This window comes from Drosophila suzukii, chromosome 4, assembly GCF_043229965.1.
Source record: "Drosophila suzukii chromosome 4, CBGP_Dsuzu_IsoJpt1.0, whole genome shotgun sequence".
In the NCBI taxonomy this organism is placed as follows: Eukaryota; Metazoa; Arthropoda; class Insecta; order Diptera; family Drosophilidae; genus Drosophila; species Drosophila suzukii.
Window position 1 is genome coordinate 2,514,135 of NC_092083.1, and position 24,557 is coordinate 2,538,691.

At 37.0% G+C, this 24,557-nt stretch overlaps 2 protein-coding genes across 2 annotated transcripts in view; one reads left to right on the forward strand and one right to left on the reverse strand.

Annotated features, from left to right (window-relative positions):
- Window positions 1-3,207, forward strand: part of PlexB (plexin B) — a 31,057-nt gene extending 27,850 nt beyond the window's left edge. The window contains exons 4-5 of the mRNA XM_017088640.4: window positions 1,138-1,320; window positions 1,389-3,207. Coding sequence (XP_016944129.1) covers window positions 1,138-1,320; window positions 1,389-1,496 — 291 coding nt within the window. The 3' untranslated portion in view covers window positions 1,497-3,207. The remainder of the gene's footprint in view (window positions 1-1,137; window positions 1,321-1,388) is intronic.
- Window positions 3,208-10,809: 7,602 nt separating this feature from the next.
- Window positions 10,810-23,990, reverse strand: JYalpha. The gene is made up of 6 exons (XM_017088749.4): window positions 23,776-23,990; window positions 23,453-23,719; window positions 11,604-13,687; window positions 11,374-11,548; window positions 11,080-11,312; window positions 10,810-11,031 (listed from the first exon to the last, which is right to left on the reverse strand). Exons 1-6 carry the CDS (start codon window positions 23,929-23,931, stop codon window positions 10,911-10,913), a joined length of 3,036 nt encoding a protein of 1,011 aa, XP_016944238.1. The 5' UTR covers window positions 23,932-23,990; the 3' UTR covers window positions 10,810-10,910.
- Window positions 23,991-24,557: the final 567 nt, after the last annotated feature.

Here is a 24,557-nt window from a genome sequence, read left to right on the forward strand (position 1 = left end):
GGGTATCTGATAGTCGAGGTACTCGACTATAGCGTTCTTCCTTGTTTTCAATTAGAAAATAAAAATTAAATAGTAAGTGTTTTTTGTCTAGCGAAAAATAGAACTCATAGAGTAATCATTATTTCTTCAGCTGAAAATAAAACTCAACATATAATCATAATTTTGGGATTTATATAAAACTTAAGAAACGACGACTATCCATTGAGTCTTGAATAAAAAATTTAAAAACACATATTAAACCGGATATTGAAACTATGATGCACAAAAAATATACTGGTATAATTTATATACAAGGGTGGTCAAAAGTATTTTCACAAAAAAAAAGTTAAATATATTCATAATTTGAACTTACATCTTGTTAACTTTGGCATCAATGGAAAGGTAATTTAAATGCCGTTTGAATGATACAATACATTTCTTAACACATTCAGTACTTATTGAAAAGGACGAATTTGTGTAAAAATGTCCTTTTCGAACTTTTTTCCTCGACTTGAAAACTTAAATTTTTTGATGCAAAAAGTTTCTTCAAACAAAAATAATAGTAACTGCAAAAAGAATTTTTCAAAAATCATTTTCCTTATATTTTTTATGATTTTTTGAAAATGCTTAGAAACATGCATTTTAGGCATATTTTTCTCTTTTTCATACAAATTTTTTCCGACAGTGTCACCTTTAAAAAACCATAAAAAATATAAGCAAAATGATTTTTGAAAAATTCTTTTTGCAGTTACTATTATTTTTGTTTGAAGAAACTTTTTGCATCAAAAAATTTAAGTTTTCAAGTCGAGGAAAAAAGTTCAAAAAGGACATTTTCACACAAATTCGTCCTTTTCAATAAGTACTGAATGTGTTAAGAAATGTATTGTATCATTCAAACGGCATTTAAATTACCTTTCCATTGATGCCAAAGTTAACAAGATGTAAGTTCAAATTATGAAAATATTTAACTTTTTTTTTGTGAAAATACTTTTGACCACCCTTGTATATATAGCATCGTAGCAGAATTTCAATTCTGCAAATGTATATAGTAGTATCCCCGCGAACACTTAAAGGGCGCGGCCTGCCGTCCACAGTGATTCTACGTTTGTTTAAATTAAAGACTAATTAATAAAACCTTTAAATTTTTTCTGCATGCAGGATATTCCAAACTATAGAATTATGGTTAAGGAATTTTACCGAGATGTGTCAAGGCTTCCACAAATAAGCGACCAGGAAATGAGTACAGCAATGCAACAACTATCAGTAAGGCAGAATGATGAATTTGACACCATTTCTGCGTTAAAAGAGTTATATATTTATATAACAAAATACAAGGATCAGGTAAGCGGATTTCTTTTATGATGTATTTTCTTGTTTTCCTAATCTTTTGCTTTTATCTATTATTAAAGATTATGGAAGCTCTCGAAAATGATATAAATTGCCGGAAGATGCAACTTTCTCGAAAGTTAGAAAATGTTGGTGTTACACTTGACGGTGACGGAACATCTAATTGCTGACACACACATGTTTTTTTAGGAATGGTTTTGACTATAAAAAATATTAATTTTCCATTTTTTCTTTTAGCAAGAATAATATTAATTTATTGCTAAATGTCAAAATTTTACTTTAAAAAAAGAACATACATGTACAAGAAGCAGGCTTTGTAATATAAGAACAATACCCTATCGCTTTTATAACGAAGAGAAAATACACAACATTTTTGTTAAAATGCTTAAAATTATTTATTTTCGTAAATACTTACTTACTATTATGACAACACAATATGTCCAGCCTTAAATTCGAAAGTCGTGATAACATTTTGCGATAGTTTAGAGAGAGAATTATTAAAATTAGTAATAGTCTATTTTAAACACAAAATATTGATTTTTAATTTTGGTATTTTTTTTAAGTGGACAATGTTGTTGGTAGTGTTTAATGATCTTTTAAGAAAAACGAGGAAATTAGTGGTTAAACACGCTCGGAATAGGAAGTCCTAAACCACCCACTCACGCTTCCAATTACCATATATTTTCATTGACGCAACATTATCTAAAAAATTAAAAATGGTTAGCAACGGCCAATAGAGCGACCAAGACTCAAAAACTTACAAATCTAAAAAAATTTTAAAGTATTATTTCTTTGTCAGAAGTCCGATAGTAATTAAAGATCGAATTTTGGTCAAATGTATATAGCAAAATTAGTGTATTTGCGAACGTGTTGTGCATTTTGCCTTCGTGTTACTAACGTTTGTAAAATTTTTCAGCGAGTAAAGAACTGATCAATGTATCTTTATAATAATTAGTTCTGTATTCAAATTAAGCTCCAAAATGTTCATAAATATATGTATTTATATTGTATATAATAAGTTCTTAAAAATATATAAAAGTGCTAGAAACTTTCTCTGCATCAACGATAAACCTCTTTTTAGAATAACTCTGCGAAAGATAATATTTATCTTCCAACCACGATTCTCTTTTATGTCAATTAAAATTTATTTAAATGGGACATGTTTTGGTACACTGAAAAAAATATTAAAATAAATAATAAATACTCTAATTAAAGTTTTTATACTTTGCAGTTTTAACATAAATTGAGTTGTCAATATAATTAATTTCTAATCTTAAGGGGGTTGATGCATGTCTTGGTCGAGTTTTTTATATTTTTTTTGCACCCGAAAAGACTTTTTTAAAGACAATTAGTTTTTTTTTCAAAATGTAAGATCTTAAGCTTTCGAGAATCCTACTTAAATATCCGGATTAAAACCAATTTGAACACTAGCACAGCCCTCAACATTTAATTTACACTTTAACAAAATCTTTTAAAGAACTTTTATTGTTATTGGCGTTAGAGTGGGAAACGCTTCATTCTACCTGATAAATTATCGCGTCCTGCTTTTCGCGCGGTGTATATTTGCACACGCAGCAGACGACAATAAAAAACGGAATTTAAAATGTACACAACGTTTTCTTTCATGACGGATTTAGAACCTGCATAGCTGAACTATACGGTTGGAACAAAGCCCCAATTTCTCTATGTGGACCGTTTAACTCATCTTAACCCCCTAGAATCAATCTAGCACATTGTATTTCCAAAGTATGTTCTTAAATTGTAACATTTACGTTTACAAGAAACATATTTAAATATATTATTAAATAATAAGATTGCCAGTATTGATAGGTGGAAAAAATAAATAGTTTAAATAAATATGACATTTAACAAATAAAAGTATATTGACATCAATTTTATTTTTATATTTTGGCTCTTGAAGATATTGGCTCGACGTGTAGGAAAATTGTGGATGATTAGTTAATTATCTGGGGATAAGAACCTGAAGCAACCCAGGAATGAGTGCCCAATTTCCTTGCTGAAAGTTTGTCTTCCTGCTGGCTCCGCTTCTTCCTCCACTAAATGTCGTCTCCCCGATTCAGGTCTATTCACTTCCGAATATCATATATATATTATACAAATTTTACACATACTCACAAAAGTGTGAAACTAGTTTTAATTTTTAAATTTTAACTGTGCCAAATTGACTGTCTGACCTTTTACCGTTTCCATTATATACGCGTCGAGCTTGCATCCATTTACTGTAGGGAAGAGGAGAGAGGAAAAACACGCGTTACAGGGATACAAAGTAGATTTTGTGTAATTTTCCATCACCAATACCCAGCACTTTTCACCAGGGATGCCCGGAACACCTGTATTGCGTTTTATTTATTTACCAATTTTAATCGAATGATTCTCTTCACAGCAGACAGAAAAATAACTTGGTCAGGGTATGCCAGCCAATTCCTGTTGTATTTGTGGGGGGAGATGATGGAATGGAGTTTAGCAATTGCTGCAAAGCATTGTGGGAATCCTAATTTCTGAAATTCTCTCACACATTCTTGAATCTTCTCTTTGTTCAAAAAGTTTGGGGACAAGTAGTCGGGGGCCATAAAAGATATGACTTCGATGCTGAATTTTCATACTATTGTTGCCGAATATTCTGCCAATAGTTCTGTATTCGAGGATGACTCAAGCGAATATTGCCCTCTGTCGCTTGAGTCATCCATGGAATACAGAACTATCAATCAATCATCAATACTTTTATCCAATGGGATGGCTGGTCGAAACACTGTGTCCTTTTTTGATAGACCTGGTGGCAGCCGCACCAACTGCTGAAATGATTTCCTGTCAATGCGGAAGGATTCCTTGAAGAAGGATTCCGGAAGTATGCTGCGCTTTAGTCTCCCAAAAGTTTAAATTTTGTTTCTATCCATATATAAAAGGGAATTAAATAAAGATAAATTTTAAATAAATTTATTATTTGAAAATGTTGTTTACTTTAGCTCTTGCAAACCCGTTTGCCAATGGAAACACCATCGCCATCTTCGCGTCCCACGGATGCTTCTCCATTTTCCCCGAACTATCTGCAGTCCAGTTCTGCATCCCAATAGGCATATAGGACCTTGAGGAAGTGGGAGCCGGATTCCGAACGGGGTTCCTCCTGATGCTGCAGAATGCCGCCCAGCATGGTAATGGATGCTTTAGCTGCCAAGCTGATGGAGGTGAAGTCCTGTGGTTCTCCAATGGAGAGCTCGTCGGAGATCGTTCTGGGGGTTGTGCTAAAAATATACTTCTATTGGTACAACTTAACCAAGTTCTTTTGATCAGAACTTAATTTCTTTGCGAGGACACGCCCGGCTGGATGTCGATGAAGGGAGCGAAGTCCCTCTTGGCATGTTCCTTCCCAGTGGGATTCTTTAGTGGATCTCCTCCAGCACTTCAAGTTCATTCCATTTTTAATGTTTAGTTTCCACACCGCTTTCGCACAACTCAATTTCTTGTTTTTTAGGCCTCGGCTAACAACTTTCATCGAAATTCACTCACTCAATCTGGTATTTTTTCTCATATTTCCATAGCTCATCTGAGTACCGCACTGAAAAACAGACCCGACGAAAAGCGTTAGCAGCGTATTTGCCTCTCGGTCACTCCTATGGCTAGCCCGCGGTTTTTGTCAATGTGAGAACTAGGCTTTACAATTTTAGAAATTTTCCTTGGTTCATTTTGGAGTCATCCGGTTTATACCCTCTGTACACAGCCGCTTAAAATTCGATATTGCACCTTTAAGCGGATTCCTATTCACTTAGCTAATCGCTGGAGCCAACAGCTGATCGTATCCGAATGCGGAGGACGTGCAAATTCAGTTGCTCCGAAAAAAATGGAAAACAACGCAAAACAATATTCAATCAAAACGCTAGCATGTGGAATGTCTTCAATGCCAAATGACCATTTTGCCCTTCATTGACCAGTTTGGGCTTCTTAGAATGGATGGCCGGCTGAGGAATTCATCGCTAGATTTTATATAACGGAGGATCTTGTAAAGGAGCGAATTGATGGATTTTATGCATTGATTTTTGCGGGCCATTCCTCCAGTAAAATGTTACTTTTGCGTCTTCGTTTGCTTTCCCACAAAAGCTATCCATTTGGAGCTGATCAAGGATCTCTCAACGAAGTCATTTCTTTATGGCCTGTTACGTACGCCCTCCACATAGAAAGATTCACATACAAATTCAACGACGAATCTTGAGACTGGGGAGTGGTGCATTTGACTAACCAGACTCAGCCTGGTAAGGGCAGAAGAAAATGCAATTCGGCAATTTATCGCGTGGCCAGAACAACGGCATCGATCGACATTTTGGTAACCATACTCAGGTAGCTGGCAAAGTGCAACAGCCGGTCGTTGACTCCCAAAATAGCAGATATTAGGAAATAGTAATCCTATGTGGGAACACCTAGTTAATCCGATCCATACCGACAACCAAGTAAAAGCTGTAACGAACTGATTTTTGTGTCTGCTCGCTACGAGATTCGTGCGTCTAGCTCAGGAGATTGTGTGTTCGTCTCACCGAATTTATATAAACGTGACCGCTTAGTTGATAGGGATAAGCCGACCGCCTTGATCTAGCCGTGTGATGCCCTCTGGACCTCAGCTACCTGCGTCTCAATTCGGAGATTCCTGGTATCCCAATCCCGAATGTCTCGACGTAGCAATCTTGCTCCTCGTAAGCTCCCACGGCGCTGCTTTTCCGACGACTCGACTTGTTGTAGCTCCCTTGTAGTTTGTTTGGTTGACTGACTGTTCACTTTGGTATCTGATTGATCTTAGCGGTTTGACTCCTCGTGATCGACTGATCTTGGTTCAGCGCTGGGCCCACTTATATAGGGCTCCTGGTACCGTTAATTCTTGGCATCTGCACACGGCTCCACTTTATTGTCATCAAAGAACGTGGAGAGGATCAACAATAAGAACGACATCCGACATACTGTGATGTTTGTGGTCGCAGTACCCGTGATCACCATGCTCCTGAAAATTTTTCAGCTTAAGGAGCCACCCGTTCAGAGGCGTAGTGACCAAAAGCATACTTGGGAGAATGTAGTGATGCAATATAAATATGTTAATAGAGCCAATCAAAGCTTAAGTGAACCTATGCGTACCCAAAGACCAATATCCTTAAGTATAATATTGGAAGCATTCAAAAATGCGTCAAAAATACATTTAAACCAAACGAATCGATAGACAAAATGCGAATCATGATGAACTATTAGAGAAGGCGAGTTCCTCCACCAGCCGTTCAAGAAGTCGCATGCCTTTGGCATAATATATCTATATATTTTGTGTTTAAGATAATTGGTATACTTAAGAACAGCCTTATTTTGGTGCACGTATATTTTATATATATATCCAATATAATATTTTCGAAAGCCCAGGATCCGAAGCGTCGAGATCTCATTGCCCAGGATTTAAAGAGGGGGTAAGCTTGTCGGAACACGGTTCCTTTCTTATAAACGTACATATATAAGTATTCGTGCAGTATCCTACAGTTATATAGACTACTATAAACTTATCAGCGGCAAGTATTAGCCTTGTAGTTGTATGTGCAACTGCCCTAAGAGGTGGTAACTTCGATACTTTTCGCTAATAAAAATAATTGACAAATAAATTAATTTATTCATCCACGGGCGCCCGCTGATATATATTACTCAATAAATTAAATAAAATTATTATATCAAAACCATGGAGTGCCAGAACTTTACCAGGGGGGTGTGCTGACGCGAGAAGTGGAGTAGGTCAAGAACAATGACATAACAACCTTGACAATAGGGGATCGTCTTGCAAGGACTGACGTCTGACGAACTTTACGATTCATTTGGCAACGAATGTGTAAAGGGGAGGAAATATAACCGAAACACAGCCCGATCGTATTGCGATCAAGCGACAGCTAAACTTGGGGCAGAGTGGACAGACGACTGACGAACTTTACGGACTAGTATAATATATGCTGGAAAGGAGAGACGTAGCTTATGCCGGCAAATGGTGCCTGAACAATCGGACGCCTCTCCCTCGGCCCAAGTCCCTGTCCGGACTCGGGCACTAATAAGCCTACGTAACAGATGCTTCAATTTTTTTTATAATTCCTATGGAAGCTGTAGGATATAGTTGTCTCATCCGGCTCGTACCGACTTATATACTACCTGCAATAGAAATAAGACTTTCGGGATGGTTTCATACCGATAGCTTTAAAACTGAGATACTAGTTATGCGTAGAAACGGACAAACGGACAGACGGACATAGCTAGCTAGACTCGTCTAGTGATGCTGATCAAGAATACATATATTCATGGGGTCGGAAACGTCTCCATCACTGCTTTGCAATCTTCTGACTAAAATCATAAAAAAACGGTTTGAAGAAAATATCTGTAAGTTTAGACACTGTAACAAAACACTTAAAGCTTTAATGAGACTGCTCGACAGTGATTTTGTTGCAGGGCTATGGGCATTAAATTATGTTAATATAGACGTATATAGGCTTATCTGGAAACATAGACTTTGATCCTAAAGTGTTTTATTTGTGAAATCGCGGTTTGAAAATATAACATTAAACCTCTTTAACGACACACAGCACATGCCTGTAAATCAGGCAATTTTTCAGCTATTTTTGCTAAACTAGCGGGTATTTAAAAAGGTTAGAGCTATTGTTTCTTATATTGAGCTATTCGGCACCATTGCAATGTTTCCAGGACCTTAATATAGTGTTTGGATATACACATAGTTCAATGCTCAGACAGTTTAGATGTTCTGACCTGGTGGCTGTTTTCATTCATTAATAACTTTTAAACGTGGCTTATAACAACAATGTGTTACATATCAGAAGCTGAGGAATTTTAAGGGCTATACAGTCTACAGTTAAAAAATTTAAAAAAACATTAAAAGTCGGCCATAATTTTTAAACTTTATATGGATTTATTTCGCAACAGTACAACTGTACACACAAAGTACCTTTTCAACGACACACAGCACAAGTATATAGTGGTAAAACTATAGTTTCTTATTAAGCTGTTTAACACCATCTAAAATGTTCAGATCGACTAAACAATGTTTTGGAGCAAACACACGTTTTGACTAACTGACAAACAGAATACAATTTTCATTTAAAAAAGTCCCCCAAAATCTTTGTATTTGTATAACAAACTACCTAACGGAACATCGGAAACAAAGTAGGTGTCATCCGACGAGAATTGTTCCAGGAATCCAAAAAGTCAAATGAATTGGCCCACGCACCCTAACTGGCCCCAACAGCTCCAATTTTCTTAATTTATACCTTTATACTTTCATTGCCTTTCTTCCAAGCAAATTGATTTTCTTAAAGTCTTGGTATAAAATGCTTTAAGTTTTTGCAATATTTTTTGGTCCGTGGTCGCTAAGATCGGACTATCAGAGCAGATTTTCAATTCGGCACTATATATAGTAGTCGCCTCCGCACACTCTCCTGATGCGCTTCGTCACTACGTAGCCTGCCGTCCATAGTGATATATTCCTCGCACTCTCTTTAGCTCAGTATCGGGTATCTAATAGTCGAGGCTGTCGACAATAGTGTTATTTCATATTTTTTTTGCGCTATGTGTGCTTTTTCTTAGAGGATGTTTCAAAGCCTCAACAGCGAGCTCGAAGCTCAGATAGCTTGCCGAATTCTGGGACTCTAACCCAAAAACCACCGCCTCCCGGCGGTACTTCCTTTAGGTATTATTTCGACAGGGGGCTCACTAGGATCTGATCCTATTGAAATTACACAGTCTTTCTGCGGTACGCAGTTTTTAAGTACTATTGAAACCATGTTGAATGCAGCAGATTCGAGCATACTCGTAATGTTCACCACGTTACAATCTGCTGGCGTCCTCCCCACCCTCATGCTGAAATCTCTTCGTTAATTTTCGAATGTCGGACAGACAAAAAACACGTGTTCTGCATTTTCATTATACGACTCGCAGAGTGAACAGTACGGGTAACTTTATGCTTAAACCTTTTTAGATACTGTCTAAAGCATCCATATCCTGTAAACAGTTGTGTTAGGTAGAAGTCCACATGTCCATGCTTCCTATCCAGCCATCTCGGCAGTTCTGGGATAAGCTTACACGTCCATCTCCCTTTGCTACCATTTATCCATCTCCCTCGCCACTTAAAAATGGTTTGTTCTCTACACCTCTTCCGGAGGGCATCTGCAGTTGTGCCCCTGTGCTACCTGTTGGTACGATTCCTGATATTACCAACGCATACCCGTAGAGCACTTCCTGCGCAAAACTTACATGTTTAGTGGAACGGGCACATATGGGAGCAGTGTAATCTACGCCCTGTTTGCCTTGGACCCCGAATATTTTCCATATTTCTCGCACGTTGGATGTTCTTTGCAGGATAGCCGGTGGTCAGTCAGACATCCAAGTATTTTAGGCTTGGTTATAGTAGCCGCCTCCACTTTTTAAACATTTTTTTACGTTTGTAGTGGGGCTTTGTTATTATTATAAATATCCATGTACAAATTGTTTAAGTCGGACCATTTTATAGGAAGTTAAAAGCCAATAGTTAATAAAAGAAATGATAAACATATAATTAACCCCTTTACTCGTAGAGTAAAGGGTACTTCAGATTCGTCGAAAAGTATGTAACTGTTAGAAGGAAGACTTTAAGACCCTATAAAGTGTATTTTTTTGACCAGGATCACTAGCCGAGTCACGCTTAAATCTGCCTGCTGCCCACATAACCATATATTGAGATCGCGGGTAGGTGGCGCATTACAATCCTTTTTTGCAGCTTGCATATCGCCATATAACGGATATATATATATCGACTTTAGCGTTCTTCCTTGTTTGATTTGTTGTCTATGGTAAAGTAAATTGGTAATAGCTAATTAAAATAGATAAACAAATTATAGCTTCGTTGTTTTCTGACATTATCTTATACTATAAAGAATATAATTTTTTGTATTTTTAAATTTAATAATTACAACTGCATGGGTATACAAGCGTCGGCTTGCCGAAGCTAACTTCCTTTCTTGTTTTTAACATAAAACCAGCTAAGCTTGGAAATAACATTTTTTAATTAGTTTTGAATTTCAAATAAAATTTTATCAAAATCGGACGACTATATCATATAGCTGCCATAGGAACGATCGGAAAATTGGTGGGAAAATAATATAAAACATATTATAGCTTCGGTGTTTGTTAACATATAACCTCCTACACTTGGAAATAACATTTTATAATTAGTTCTGAATTTTGAATTTAATTTTAATAAAATCGGACGACTATATCATATAGCTGCCATAGGAACGATCAAAAAATTGATGGAAAAATAATATGAAACAAATTATAGCTTTAGTGTTTTCTGACATAATTTCTTAAACTATTGGGAATATAATTTTTGTATTTTTAAGAATTTAGAATTAAATTTAATAATTATAACTGCAAGGGTATACAAATCCATTCACTTTTATTTCGTTCATTTTCAAAATTATTGATATGGATATTACAAAGTTGCATTTTCTTTAAATCCTAATCACACACAACAAGCGACAGAATTTTATTGGTATATCTAGATTGGTAAATCACATAAATTAATAATATGTTTCTTGCTCCACCCAACCACCTGGATTCCTTCTTATAAGAAACCGACGACCTTCATCAAACAAAAAAATTAATAAGCCGAAAGGGAATGCGTATATCCACCAGATAAATCTGAAAAAAATTAGTTATTAACTATTTAAGGTTAGTGTTATTACCTACTTTATGGAATACATTCTTAATGTTTTTTCAAATACTGGCACGTAGCAAAGAAGGCAAGCAATGATAATTTCAAGAACCAACGCGAAGTTAAGTACATGATTGCCCATACCTTGTTGCAGTATTGAGTTTCGACGAGTTTTACATATTAAAAGGTCAAAAACCTGTGTTACTACAATAGAGACAAAAAAGCCGGTGCCAGCAGTATACTCCAGAACCTTACGTTCTCTATAGGTCTAAAAACAAAATAACAATATTAGAAAATATATCATTGTAGTAAGAATGCAACAATATTACCCATTCTTGCCCGTAACCATCTTCAAGATCTTCAACTTCTTTTGCGTCCCACGCTCCTCTAATTCCAACAAGTCTAGAAGGGGGAAACCCATGTTCAGCCATTATTGCAAAAAATGTAAAATAACAAGCGACCGTTTGTATTACTCCAATTTGCAAGTAAGCCATTAGAATTAACCTAATAATGCAATATTTTAACCCAATATTTCATAATTACTTTTAAGAAGTCATACTTTTTATTTACCAAACGGTCTTCAAATGGATCTCTCGGCATACGAGACATTATATCTGATTCCGCTTTTTCGTAAGCCAGAGATATTGCAGGGAGCATATCAGTGCCAATATCGATGCACAGAATCGCTATTGTGCCTAGAGCTAAAGGTATATCAAACATAACAAAACATAAGAACGGCATTATTTCCGGAAGATTCGATGTCAACGTATAAGCGATGGATTTTTTTAAGTTGTCGAATATAATCCGTCCTTCTTCAATACCCACAACTATTGATGCAAAATTATCATCTAGCAAAATCATGTCCGCTGCCTGCTTAGAAACATCAGATCCAGAAATGCCCATTGCAACACCAATATCAGCTCTTTTTAAAGCCGGCGAGTCATTAACACCATCACCAGTAACGGCAACAATTTCACCACGTCTTTGACAAGCTTCCACGATTATTAACTTTTGTTGTGGTGACGTTCGTGCAAAAACAATTTCGTTGTGATAGTAAATAACAGCATCTAATTCTTCCAATTTCATCTCACGAAGCTCACCACCATGCACCACAATAGCACTAGCTTGTCGAGGATCGACCTCATTTACTTTGACGCCACGTTGTTTGGCAATATCCTCAGCAGTGGGCTTCGTAATAATACCTACGCTACGGGCTATAGCTTTAGCTGTAATAGGATGATCACCAGTTACCATAATTACGCGTACACCAGCTGAGCGGCATTTCGCTACCGCGTCTGGAACTGCCGCACGAGGTGGGTCTATTAAGGATATTAGTCCTAAAAAACGAAGATTTTCTATGGGAAAATTTGGAGGTTCTGTGCTAAACTCGTAAGATTTTGGATACTGAGACATAGAAAGTTTAAGATCTGCGAATCCTAAAACCCTTTCACCCATACCGCCCATCTCCAAATATGCCTCTTCGAATTCCGTTCTTAATGTAGGTGTAAGTTCTACGGATTGCCCCTGAATTATTATCATATCACATCGATCCAAAATTCTTTCTGGGGCTCCTTTCATTTCAACTATAAAATATCCATCGATTGAATTATATTCGTGAACGGAAACTTGGTACTTTTCTGTTGAATTAAATGGAATTTCAGTCATTTTTGTATGCTTTTGGCGAACTGCTCCAACACCTCCCAAAATCGTCTCGGCGAATTTCAAAAGGGCTGCCTCAGATGCGTTTCCATTAACATCTTTTTTAAAAACTGGTATGTCTTCTTGTCCACCCTTGAATTCTGCCGAATTGCAAAGAGCAGCACACAGAAGAAGAGCATTAAACGATTTATCCTCAATTTTAAAATGTGATCCCCGGAAAGACTCGGTAGTATCAGATTCCGTTATTGTGTGATCATACCACAAATGGGCAACTGTCATTCGATTCTGTGTCAAAGTTCCTGTTTTATCAGAACAGATTGTTGATGTCGACCCTAAAGTCTCCACGGCTTCTAAATTCTTAACCAAACAATTTTTTGAAGCCATACGTTTGGCAGTAAGGGTTAAGCATACAGTTACAGTTACAAGTAGACCTTCAGGAACGTTTGCAACTATAATGCCAATAAGAAACACAACTGCGTCAATAAAACCATAACCTAGCATTAAACTAATTCCAAAAAAAGATAGTCCAAGTATTACTGCAAAAATTGTAATAAAACGAATAAATAGTTGTATTTCCCTGGAAATAGGCGATTGTGCGTCATCTAGACCTGCTGCTAAGTTTGCAATTCGTCCCATTACTGTATTGTCACCCGTAGCAATGACAACGCCACGGCAAGTACCTTCAAGTACATTTGTAGAAAAAAATGCCAAATTTCTTGTTTCGAGTGGATTTTCATGTGTAAATTCTGAAGATCTAACTTGAGGCTCCGATTCCCCAGTCAAAGAAGAATTATCTACTTTTAAGCCATGAGCCTCTAATATTCGAATGTCAGCTGGGACTCGATCTCCAAATTTTACTTCCACAATATCTCCCTTTACTATTTCATCTGAGGGAACAGTGCTTATTTCGCCATCTCGGATAACAGTAGCATACTGTGGAACAAGGTTTTTAAATGAATCCATTATAGATGACGATTTATGAACCTAAGGAGTAAAATAAAATAAGATTTATTTATTGTTTAAAGCTGTCAAACATTTGCAAGTTAGTTGTCCAGTACTAGCAATCTTCTAAATTTTACCACATAGAACCATAGAAAAGAAAAGATTATAACAGGAACAATGATATGTTAAATTGGTTCCTGTATATTTTAATGTGGTTCTTGAAGTATGCTAGTCTCGAAACTAATATACTAATAATGCAAGGGTTTTTGGCTTTTGACAAACTGGCCTTCGCACTGGTTTGTCTGCTTTAAGTCAAATATGGAAAACTGCATTCAACAATACCTAACTAATAATGTAAGTATCAGTTGGTAACCACTATTTGCACAAAAGCGCACGATGCCATCGACTATCAGATACCCGTTGCTCAGCTAAGCCTACTGGGAGCACTTAGGGAGTGCGAGGGAGATGGAGTTATACAAGTAGCAGTAGCGTCTGTTCCCAAGATTGTACACTTTATTTGCTTATAACTTTTTAATGAATGGCCCGAAATGAACAATTTTTGACATGTAGTTAAAATGGAGAATCGAATCAAAATCTCAATTAAATTTTTCTGTTTTACCTATTCAGATTGGTACCTACAGTCACACTTACAACTTGAACGCAACAAATTTTAGAAGTGCCGCACCAATAATCTCCATTTCCGAAACAATTCCAAATGAAAACTCATACTATCTTCCCATAAAGTCCATGCGTTGGAAACGGTTGGGATTTTTGAGAAATGTGAAACTCCGATTCTCACAGAACGCATCCACCATCTACCACCAGAAAACAGCTGATCTTAAGACCTGTGGCTAATCACACCAAATCTTCCTACACTATCTTGATCGCTTTACCACTTCAAGTGTCCTAGGAGTCCTTTTTGATTATAAATTATGCTTCAGTAGCCACGTTACTGCAATAGTAATCAAAGCCAAGGTTGTCTAAGCTTTAATAAAGCGACGGTCACAAGAACTTGGTGACCCGTACACTAACAAAACATTGTATCGTTTGCTATTATGCAGGTCGAATTTCGCCCAACATTAACCATTTGGAGCAGTTTGTAACCACTACAAAAGCTTGTATATTTTGTAATTTTAAATACACATCTCGACTTATTAGATTTGTAATTTCAATTTTATGTGCATTCTAATGTTAGGAGATAATTTTTAGCCATCTAATAAAAAAAATATATAAATAACAAAAGAAATCGCTATAGTCGGTTGCCTCGACTATTAAATACTCGTTAGTTAGTCTAGTCCGGTTTAAACAATTTTTGGCATGTAGATGGGCTGAAACTCAGCTGAAACAAACTTGCGATGCACAGGAAGTCAAAGAATTTGCATGCCAAGCCCCAACATTCTAGCTCTTAAAGTTTCTGAGATCTCAGCGTTCATACAGACAGACGGACATGGTTAGATCGACTCGGCTAGTGATCCTGATCAAATATATATATATTTTATTGGGTCGGAAACGCTTCCTTCTACCTGATACATACTTTCCAACGAATCTATTATACTCTTTTATTAAGAGCTAGGCTATTGGCTATTCTGCGCAGCGAAAGTTTGTTTCAGCAGAGCGCCACGCCCACTCTAACTCTACCTTTAGCTGAGTAACGAGTATATGATTGTCGAGGTACTCGACTATAGTGTTCTTCCTTGTTAAATTTAATAATTATAACTGCAAGGGTATACAAGCTTCGGCTTGCCGAAGTTAACTTCCTTTCTTGTTTAACATACTCGTATAACCTCCTACGCTTGGAAATAACATTTCTTAATTAGTTTTGAATTTCGAATTTAATTTAATCAAAATCGAACGAGTATATCATATAGCTGCCATAGGAACGATCGGAAAATTGGTGGGAAAATAATATAAAACATATTATAGCTTCGGTGTTTGTTAACATATAACCTCCTACACTTGGAAATAACATTTTTTAATTAGTACTGAATTTTAAATTTAATTTTATCAAAATCGGACGACTATACAATATTGTTGCCATAGGAACGATCGGAAAATTAGTAAAAATAATATGAAACAAATTATAGCTTCGGTGTTTTCTGACATATTATCTTATACTATTGGGAATATCATTTTTTGTATTTTGAAATTTAATAATTATAACTGCATGGGTATACAAGCTTCGGCTTGCCGAAGTTAACTTCCTTTCTTGTTTGAAAATAAGTTGCCTTAGTTCCTGTACAAGTCTTCTAGGTTCCGAGAACGAGTATTCTCAAATTCAAGCATAAAATTGTTTTCAAAAGTAATTATACCCTTGCAGAGGGTACATTGATTTCAGTCAGAAGTTTGCAACGCAGTGAAGCATACGTTTCCGACCCCATAAAGTATATATATTCTTAATCAGCATGGCTAGACGAGTCGATCTAGCCATGTCCGTCTGTCCGTCCGTTTCTACGCAAGCTAGTCTCCTAGTTTTAAAGCTATCAGGCTGAAACTTTCCCAAAAGTCGTATTTCTTTGCAGGTAGTATATAAGTCGGAACCAGCCGGATCGGACAATTATATCTTATAGCTCCCATAGGAATAATCGGAACAAAAATTTTAAAAAATTATATCTTTGGTGTTTTTATACCCGTTACTCGTAGAGCAAAAGCCGAGTCGTCTATCCGTCTGTCCGTATGAACGCTGAGATCTCGGAAACTATAAGAGCTACAATACTGGGATTAGGCATGCAGATTCCTGAGATTCCTGCGCAGCGCAAGTTTGTTTCAGCAGAGTGCCACGCCCACCCTAACGCCCACAGACCGCCAACGCCTGTGGCGCCCACCATTTTCATGCTAGATACAAAATTTTAACTGAAATGTATTGGTCTCGTCAATACCTATCGATTGATCCAAAAAATTTGCCATGCCCCCTCTCACACGCCCATAACGCTTAAATCTGTCTACTGCCGGTAGGTGCCGCACTTTAATCTCGCTTTGCTGCTTGCATATCTCCATTTCCCTTTGGTCCCATTAGCTGAGTAACGTGTATCTGATAGTCGAGGTACTCGACTATAGCGTTCAGTTAAATTTTTTATCTAGCATGAAAATTGTGGACGCCACGGGTTTGTGCGGTTTTTGGGCGTTAGAGTGGGCGTGGCATATTCGCGTCATAAACTTGAGCTGCGTACAAGGCTAAGGAATCTAAATCTGAATCCCCATTCTCTATCTTTGATACTTTCCGAGATATCCGCGTTTACATTTACGATTTTTTGAAGTTTGTGGGCGTTAAAATGGGAGTGGCAAACATTTTTTTGGGTCAATCGATAGGTATTGATGAGAATAATACATTTCAGTTAATATTTTTATTCTAGCATAAAATTGTTAGAGTGAGAAACAAACTTTCGCTGCGCAAGATGATCAGGAATCTGCATGCCAAATCCCAATAGCCTAGCTCTTATAGTTACCGAGATCTCAGCGTTCATACGGACAGACGGGCATGGCTAGCTCGACTCTGCTAGTGATCCTGATCAAGAATATATATACTTTATGGGGTCGGAAACGCTACCTTCTGCCTGCTACATACTTTTCGGCGAATTTAGTATACCCTTTTACTCTACGAGTAAGGGGTAAACAAATTTGAAAAACTTTTTGACGATTGACGATAAATGCGATTTCCTCCAATAAAGTATTAAATATTTAGGTTTTTATTATAAGCGGAGAGGGCATTAAAGCTGATGATAAAGGATTAGAGGCAATTCAAAATTTTCCAATCCCAGAAAAACACACATGTTCAAAGTTTTGTGTGCCTATGTTCTTATTTCCGCAGATTAATTAAAGATTTCTCGACTCTAGCCAATATATGATCTTTTGAGAAAAGACAAAAAATTGCATTATGGAGAAAAGAAAATGAACTGTTTTATGATGCTTAAAATTAAGTTAGTTGAAGCACCAGTGTTACCCTTATACAACCACAAAGACAAAGTAGAGCTACACTGCGATGCCAGCTTTCTTGGCTTCGGAGCCGTAATGCTGCAAAAGAAAGAAGATGGAAAATTGGACCCCATTTTTTATTTTTCCAAGCGAACAACCATTGCTTAATCGAAGTGTTATAGTTTTGAGCTTGAAATTATGGCCATTGTGCACGCATTGTGCAGATTTTGAATATATTTATTTGGTAGACATTTCAAGACTATAATTGACTGTAAGTCTCTCAGACTAGCACTTAATAAAACCGAACTTAATCCGCGTATAGCTGGATGGGTTGAAAATTGAAAATTGATAATAAAAACATGTGGCTGCTGAATGGCTTTTCGCGTTATGGCATTTCGTTGTACGGGCGTTAGAGTGGGGTTGGTACCTTGCTGAAACAAACTATTATACTTTCCGAGATCTCAGTGTCCATACGGCCGGATAGACAGACGGTCAGACGGACATGTCTAGATCGACTGGGCTAGTGATGCTGATCAAGAATATATATACTTTATAGGGTCGGAAACGCTTCCTTTTACCTGTTACCGACGAATCTAGTATAATCTTTTACTTTACGAGTAACGGGTATACAAATTATGTCAAAGTAAAGTGTTTAGATCTTAACCGTATCATTCCAATGACATGTAAAACATGTCCTTAGCATAAGGTGGAGCTGTGTCCCTTCGAATTTAAGCTATTTCTACCCTTTATCCTACTAAAATATAGGGGTTTTCCGAAAGTTGTAGAACAATTGTTTTTCAGCTCAATCGTTTAATACGACCAAAATCCCAGGGCCGTAACGCAATCAAGATAATTTGCTAGAGTCGACGGCCTCGACTGTCAGACACCCGTTACTCAGCTAAGGGGAGTACGAGGGAGATGCAGATGGAGATATGCAAGCAGCAAAGCGACTGTTCCCAAGATTGCACACCTCGCACAACACGACGTCGTCGATTTCAATAATTTCCCAGAACTTTTTAATGTATGAAGATGGAATAGAATAGAATAGAACAAGGAAGAACGCTATAGTCGAGTACCTCGACTATCAGATACCCGTTACTCAGCTAAATGGAGATAAGCAAGCAGCAAAGCGAGATTAAAATGCGCAACCTTCCGGCGGTAGACAGATTTAAGCGTTACGGGCGGTAGAGTGGGCGTGGCAAATTTTTTTTGGATCAATCGATAAGTTTTGACGAGTGCAATACATTTCAGTTAAAAGTTTTTATCTAGCATGAAAATTGTGGGCGTCACAGGTTTGGGCGGCTTGTGGGCGTTAAAGTAGGCGTGGCAAACTTTTTTTTGGGTCAATCGATAGGTATTGATGAGAACAATACATTTCAGTTAAAATTTGTGTTCTAGCATCAAAACTGTAGGAGCCACAGTTTTGGGCGGTTTGTGGTCGTTAGAGTGGGCGTGGAACTTTGCTGAAAAAAACTTGCGCTGCGTAAGAAGCTCAGGAACCTGCACGCCAAATCTCAATACCCTAGCTCTTATAGTTTCCGAGATCTCAGCGTTCATCCGGACAGACGGACATGGCTAGATCGACTCGGCTAGTGATCCTGATCAAGAATATATATACTTTATGGGGTCGGAAACGCTTCCTTCTGCCTGTTACATACTTTCCGACGAATCTAGTATACCCTTTTACTCTACGAGTAACGGGTATAAACACCTCTTAACGTGGTAAAAAGTAGTGGCGAACGCGCCTTTAACAAAAATTTCTGATATCAACAATTGTGACGAAAAATGATACACCCAGAAAAAAAAGAACGAAAAAAATCAAGAACATTTTTCATGAAATGCGAACAATCCGTTCTCCATTTTTAGTTCTCACATTTCGAACGTTTGTTCACGAAAATCGAACGGAGTTGGTAACAATTTCTACCGACGAACAACTTGGTTCCAAATTGCGAAAAATGTTCTCAGATATCGAACGCCGTTCATGAAAAAGCTGCGATAGACGCGTTAAAGTCTATCGAAATCGATAAACTATCAACATCGTTCATAAAATCATGTATGTAGGTCTAGTGCCCCGATTGTCCGCACTAGAAAAATTCGCTTGGTGGTCCAGCTGCTAGAGCGTCCGCCTCCGACACTTGGTAGCACAGGTTCGAGTCCGCGAGAAGACGGTTGTGAATTGTAAGTTTTATTAAAATATTATTTCTAATGCTTATATGTACTTCTATTTATAAATAAATTCTTTGTCTTCAGCAAAATATCCTAAATACATTGAATTCTAGCAATAACAAAACATAAGGTGGAAAATTAAATAAATCCTCTACCCTCTACCAGGCGTCCAGAAAGTCTAGCGTGTACACAACCTCGTTTTTTTTTTTAGATGTTTATGTTCTCAGGTTAAGCCCGAAATGTTCTTAAACTGACACCATTCGTTCGGAACCCGACCCTAAAGTTTCGGTCACATTTTACGAACGACCGTTCATGAACTGTCAACAAACGGGCTCACGCACTTTTTGACAACGTTTGGTCTTGATTTTTGAACGTTTCGAACGGATTTTTTTCTGGGTGTATTACATTCGATAAAATAAATAAACTATATTAAATTTATGTATTCGGCACGCTGCATCAGAAAATTTACGTGTAGGTAAATAAATATTTACTGTTGCTGGCCGAAATCATAAATGTAATATATTAGATTCCTTAGCTTTGTACGCAGCGCAAGTTTGATACGCGATTAGGGCGCCCACAAGTTTCATACTAAATAATATTGTGTCTGAAATGTATTAGTCTCGTCAATACATATCGATTGACCTTAAAAAAAGTTTGCCACGCCCACTTTAACGCCCATAACGCTTAAATCTGTTGACCGCCGGTAGGTGGCGCATTTCAATCTCGCTTTGCTGCTTGCATATCTCCATTTCCCTTTGCTCCAATTAGCTGTGTAACTGGTATCTGATAGTCGAGGTACTCGACTATAGCGTTCTTCCTTCTTTTTTTTATCTTTTAACTACATGGAGTCAAAAACCTTTAAAGCTTTGTGGGCGTTAGAGTGGGCGTGGCATATTTGCGTAACAAACTTGCGCTGCGTACAAGGCTACGGAATCTAAGTCTGAGATCTCATTTCTCTATCTTTGATAGTTTCCGAGATATCCGCGTTCATATTTACGATTTTTTGACGTTTGTGGGCGTTAAAGTGGGCGATAGGTATTGATGAGAACAATACATTTCAGTTAAAATTTTTATTCTAGCATCAAAACTGTAGGAGCCATTGTTTTCGGCGGTTTGTGTGGGTTCGAGTAGGCGTGGCACATTGCTGAAACAAATCACAGTATTGTAGCTCTTATAGTTTCCGAGATCTCAGCGTTCATACGGACAGACAGACAGACGGACAGACGGACATGGCTAGATCGACTCGGCTAGTGATCCTGATCAAGAATATTTATACTTTATGGGGTCGGAAACGTCTCCTTCACTGCGTTGCAAACTTCTGACTGAAATCAATATACCCTCTGCAAGAGTAATATTACTCTTAAAAACAATTTTATGCTTGAATTTGAGAATACTCGTTCTCGGAACCTAGAAGACTTGTACAATAAGGCAACTTATTTTCAAACAAGAAAGGAAGTTAACTTCGGCAAGCCGAAGCTTGTATACCCTTGCAATTATAATTATTAAATTTAAAAATACAAAAATGATATTCCCAATAATGTAATATAATATGTCAAACAAGAAAGGAAGTTAACTTCGGCAAGCCGAAGCTTGTATACGCTTGCAGTTATAATTATTAAATTTAAAAATACAAAAAATGATATTCCCAATAGTATAAGATATGTCAGAAAAAACCGAAGCTATAATTTGTTTCATATTATTTTCCCACCAATTCCAAGCGTAGGAGGTTATATGTTAAAAAACACCGAAGCTATAATTTGTTTCATATTATTTTCCCACCAATTTTACGATCGTTCCTATGGCAGCTATATGATATAGTAATCCGATTTTGATAAAATAAAATTCGAAATTCAGAACTAATTAAAAAATGTCATTTCCAAGCGTAGGAGGTTATATATTAGGGAACACCGAAGCTATAATTTGTTTCATATTCTTTTCCCACCAATTTTCTGATCGTTCATATGGCAGCTATATGATATAGTCGTCCGATTTTGATTAAATTTAATTCGAAATTCAAAACTAATTAAGAAATGTTATTTCCAAGCTTAGGAGGATATATGTTAAAAAACACCAAAGATATAATTCTTTTACATTTTTTTTCCGAATTTTCCTATGGGAGCTATAAGATATAGTTGTCCGATCCGGCTGGTTCCGACTTATATACTACCTGCAAAAGATATAAGACTTTTGGGAAAGTTTTAGCTCGATAGCTTTAAAACTGAGAGACTAGTTTGCGGACAAACGGACGGACAGACGGACATGCCTAGATCGACTCGTCTAGTCATGCTGATCAAGAATAAATATATTTTATGGGGTCGGAAACGTCTCCCTTAATGCGTTGCAAGCTTCTGACTGAAATCAATATACCCTCTGCAAGGGTATAAAAACAACGAAGCTATAATAATAAGCAAGTGTAGGAAATTGTATGTTAACAAACACCGAAGCTATAATTTGTTTCATATTATTTTCCCACCAATTTTCCAATCGTTCCTATGGCAGCTATATGATATAGTCGTCCGATTTTGATAAAATTAAATTCGAAATTCAGAACTAATTAAAAAATGTTATTTCCAAGCGTAGGTCATATGTTAAACAAGAAAGGATGTTAGCTTCGGCAAGCCGAAGCTTGTATACCCTTGGAGTTATAATTATTAAATTTAACAAGGAAGAACGCTATAGTCGAGTACCTTGACAATCAGATACTCGTTACTCAGCTAAAGGGACCAAAGGGAAATGGAGATATGCAAGCGAGATTGACTTGCGCCACCTACCCGTGATCTCAATATATGGTTATGTGGGCGATAGACAGACTTAAGCGTTATGGGCGTTAGAGTGGGCGTGGCAAACTTGGATCTTTTTGGATCAATCGATAGGTATTGATGAAACCAATACATTTCAGTAAAATTTTTTATCTGGCATGAAAATTGTGTGCCCCACTGGTTTGGGCGGTTTGTGGGCGTTAGAGTGGGCGTGGCATATTCGCGTGACAAACTTGCGCTGCGGAATTAAAATCTGAGATCCCATTTCCCTATCTTTGATAGTTTCCGAGATATCCGTGTTCATACTTACGATTTTTTGAAGTTTGTGGGCGTTAAAGTGGGCGTGGCAAACTTTTTTTGAGTTAATCGATATGCATTGACGAGAACAATATATTTCAGTTAACATTTTTATTCTAGCATCAATCCTGAAGGAGTTACAGTTTTGGGCGGTTTGTGGGCGTTAGAGTGGGCGTGGCACATTGCTGAAACAAACTTGCGCTGCGCAGAAATCTCAGGAATCTGCATGCCTAATCCCAGTATTGTAGCTCCTATAGTTTCCGAGATCTCAGCGTTCAGCAGACAGACGGCCAGACGGACAGACGGACATGGCTAGACCGACTCGGCTAGTGATCCTGATGAAGAATATATATACTTTATGGGGTCAGAAACGCTTCTTTCTGCCTGTTACATACTTTCTGACGAATCTAGTATACCCTTTTATTATACTTGTAACGGGTATAAAAAAGCTGTCATTATAAACATTTGAATTAAAACCCAGAAACTATGTAGATATATTTTAAGTGTACAGCTAAATTTGTATTCCATTGTTGTAAATGTTCAACATTTCTTTAAAAAAACAAATCATTTTCCGTTCGTCACTTTAATATGCTCAACAGAATAAAGCAAATTTCAGACTTTAAACTTTTAAAAAATTCTTTCCCCCACAATAAACAAACCAAATAAAATAATTTACCTGAAAATATGTAAAAAGTCCAGTGACTATCACCAAAACGGCCAGTGCGATCCCGAGATAGAGATTGTCATCTGGTGGTTCATGCTGCGTTTGTAATTGAATAAGATATCCAGCGAAGCAAAGAAAAGATCCTGTCCAAAGTAATATAGCAAATCCACCGAACATTGTCTTAAGAAAAACGATCCACTTTGGTGTTGGCGGTTGTGGCGATAGTGTATTAGGACCATTTACCTCCAATCTTAATTTTGCCTCTGAATAAGACAAGCCCTATTCATACATGTTATAAGAAATAATACACATGAATAAAAGAAATTTCGCCCTACCATGTTGCGATCAGTTTTTAAACGCTCCAACAGTTCATCCACAGATATTTTATGATTATCAGTCTCTACATCTTTTTTAAAAGACTGAATATCCTTCTTATTTTTTTTCCCAGTGCCTTTTTTGGTCAATCCTTTGTTTATTTTTTTTAATGGCATTTTCCTAACGTATTATTTGAATAGTATCCAACTTTTGATGTTTGACTTAAAAAGCTATGTTCAATTGATATACAATAAAACGTAAGGTGCTCCGTCGAGATATGCAGCCAGTGTGCGGCTTTAATTTTCAATTCAATTCAATTTATTTTTAAATTTATTTCTTATACCCTTGGAGAGGGTATAATTTCAGTCAAAAGCTTACAACGCATTAAAGGAGACGTTTCCGATCCCAAAAAGTATATGATCAACATTACTAGACGAGTAGATCTATCCGACTTTACTTCTAACCTACTTCAAGTTTTTCCGCCAATTATGTTTGGCTTAGGTTAAAGTTTATCAGAACATTTAAGTTAAGTTCAAGATAATTATTTACAGCTTTTCGAAAATACAGTGTTTAGAGGTTTTTGATGCGACGTCTTCGGCTTCCTTCACAAGACTCAACCAAGCCATTGATCTAGTTGTCCCCGCATTTTGTTTTGCTCTCGTCGTCGTCTTCTATTTGCTATCGTCGTTTTTGCGATCCTTCTTAAGTTTTTCCTTACTGCTAAACTTGTCGTAACTTTTTAAAGTAAAATGTTACTTTTCAAACCAAACTCGTACAAGTTATCCAACCCGTGATACTGTTC

Excerpts from the sequence above, each read along its gene's own strand:
- JYalpha (XM_017088749.4), bottom strand. The coding sequence starts at position 23,931 with ATGCCATTAAAAAAAATAAACAAAGGATTGACCAAAAAAGGCACTGGG. Across the intron at positions 13,688-23,452 it reads GACTTTTTACATATTTTCAG|GTTCATAAATCGTCATCTAT; the intron begins GTAAATTATTTT and ends TTTACTCCTTAG. Across the intron at positions 11,549-11,603 it reads GACCGTTTGGTAAATAAAAA|GTTAATTCTAATGGCTTACT; the intron begins GTATGACTTCTT and ends TTGCATTATTAG.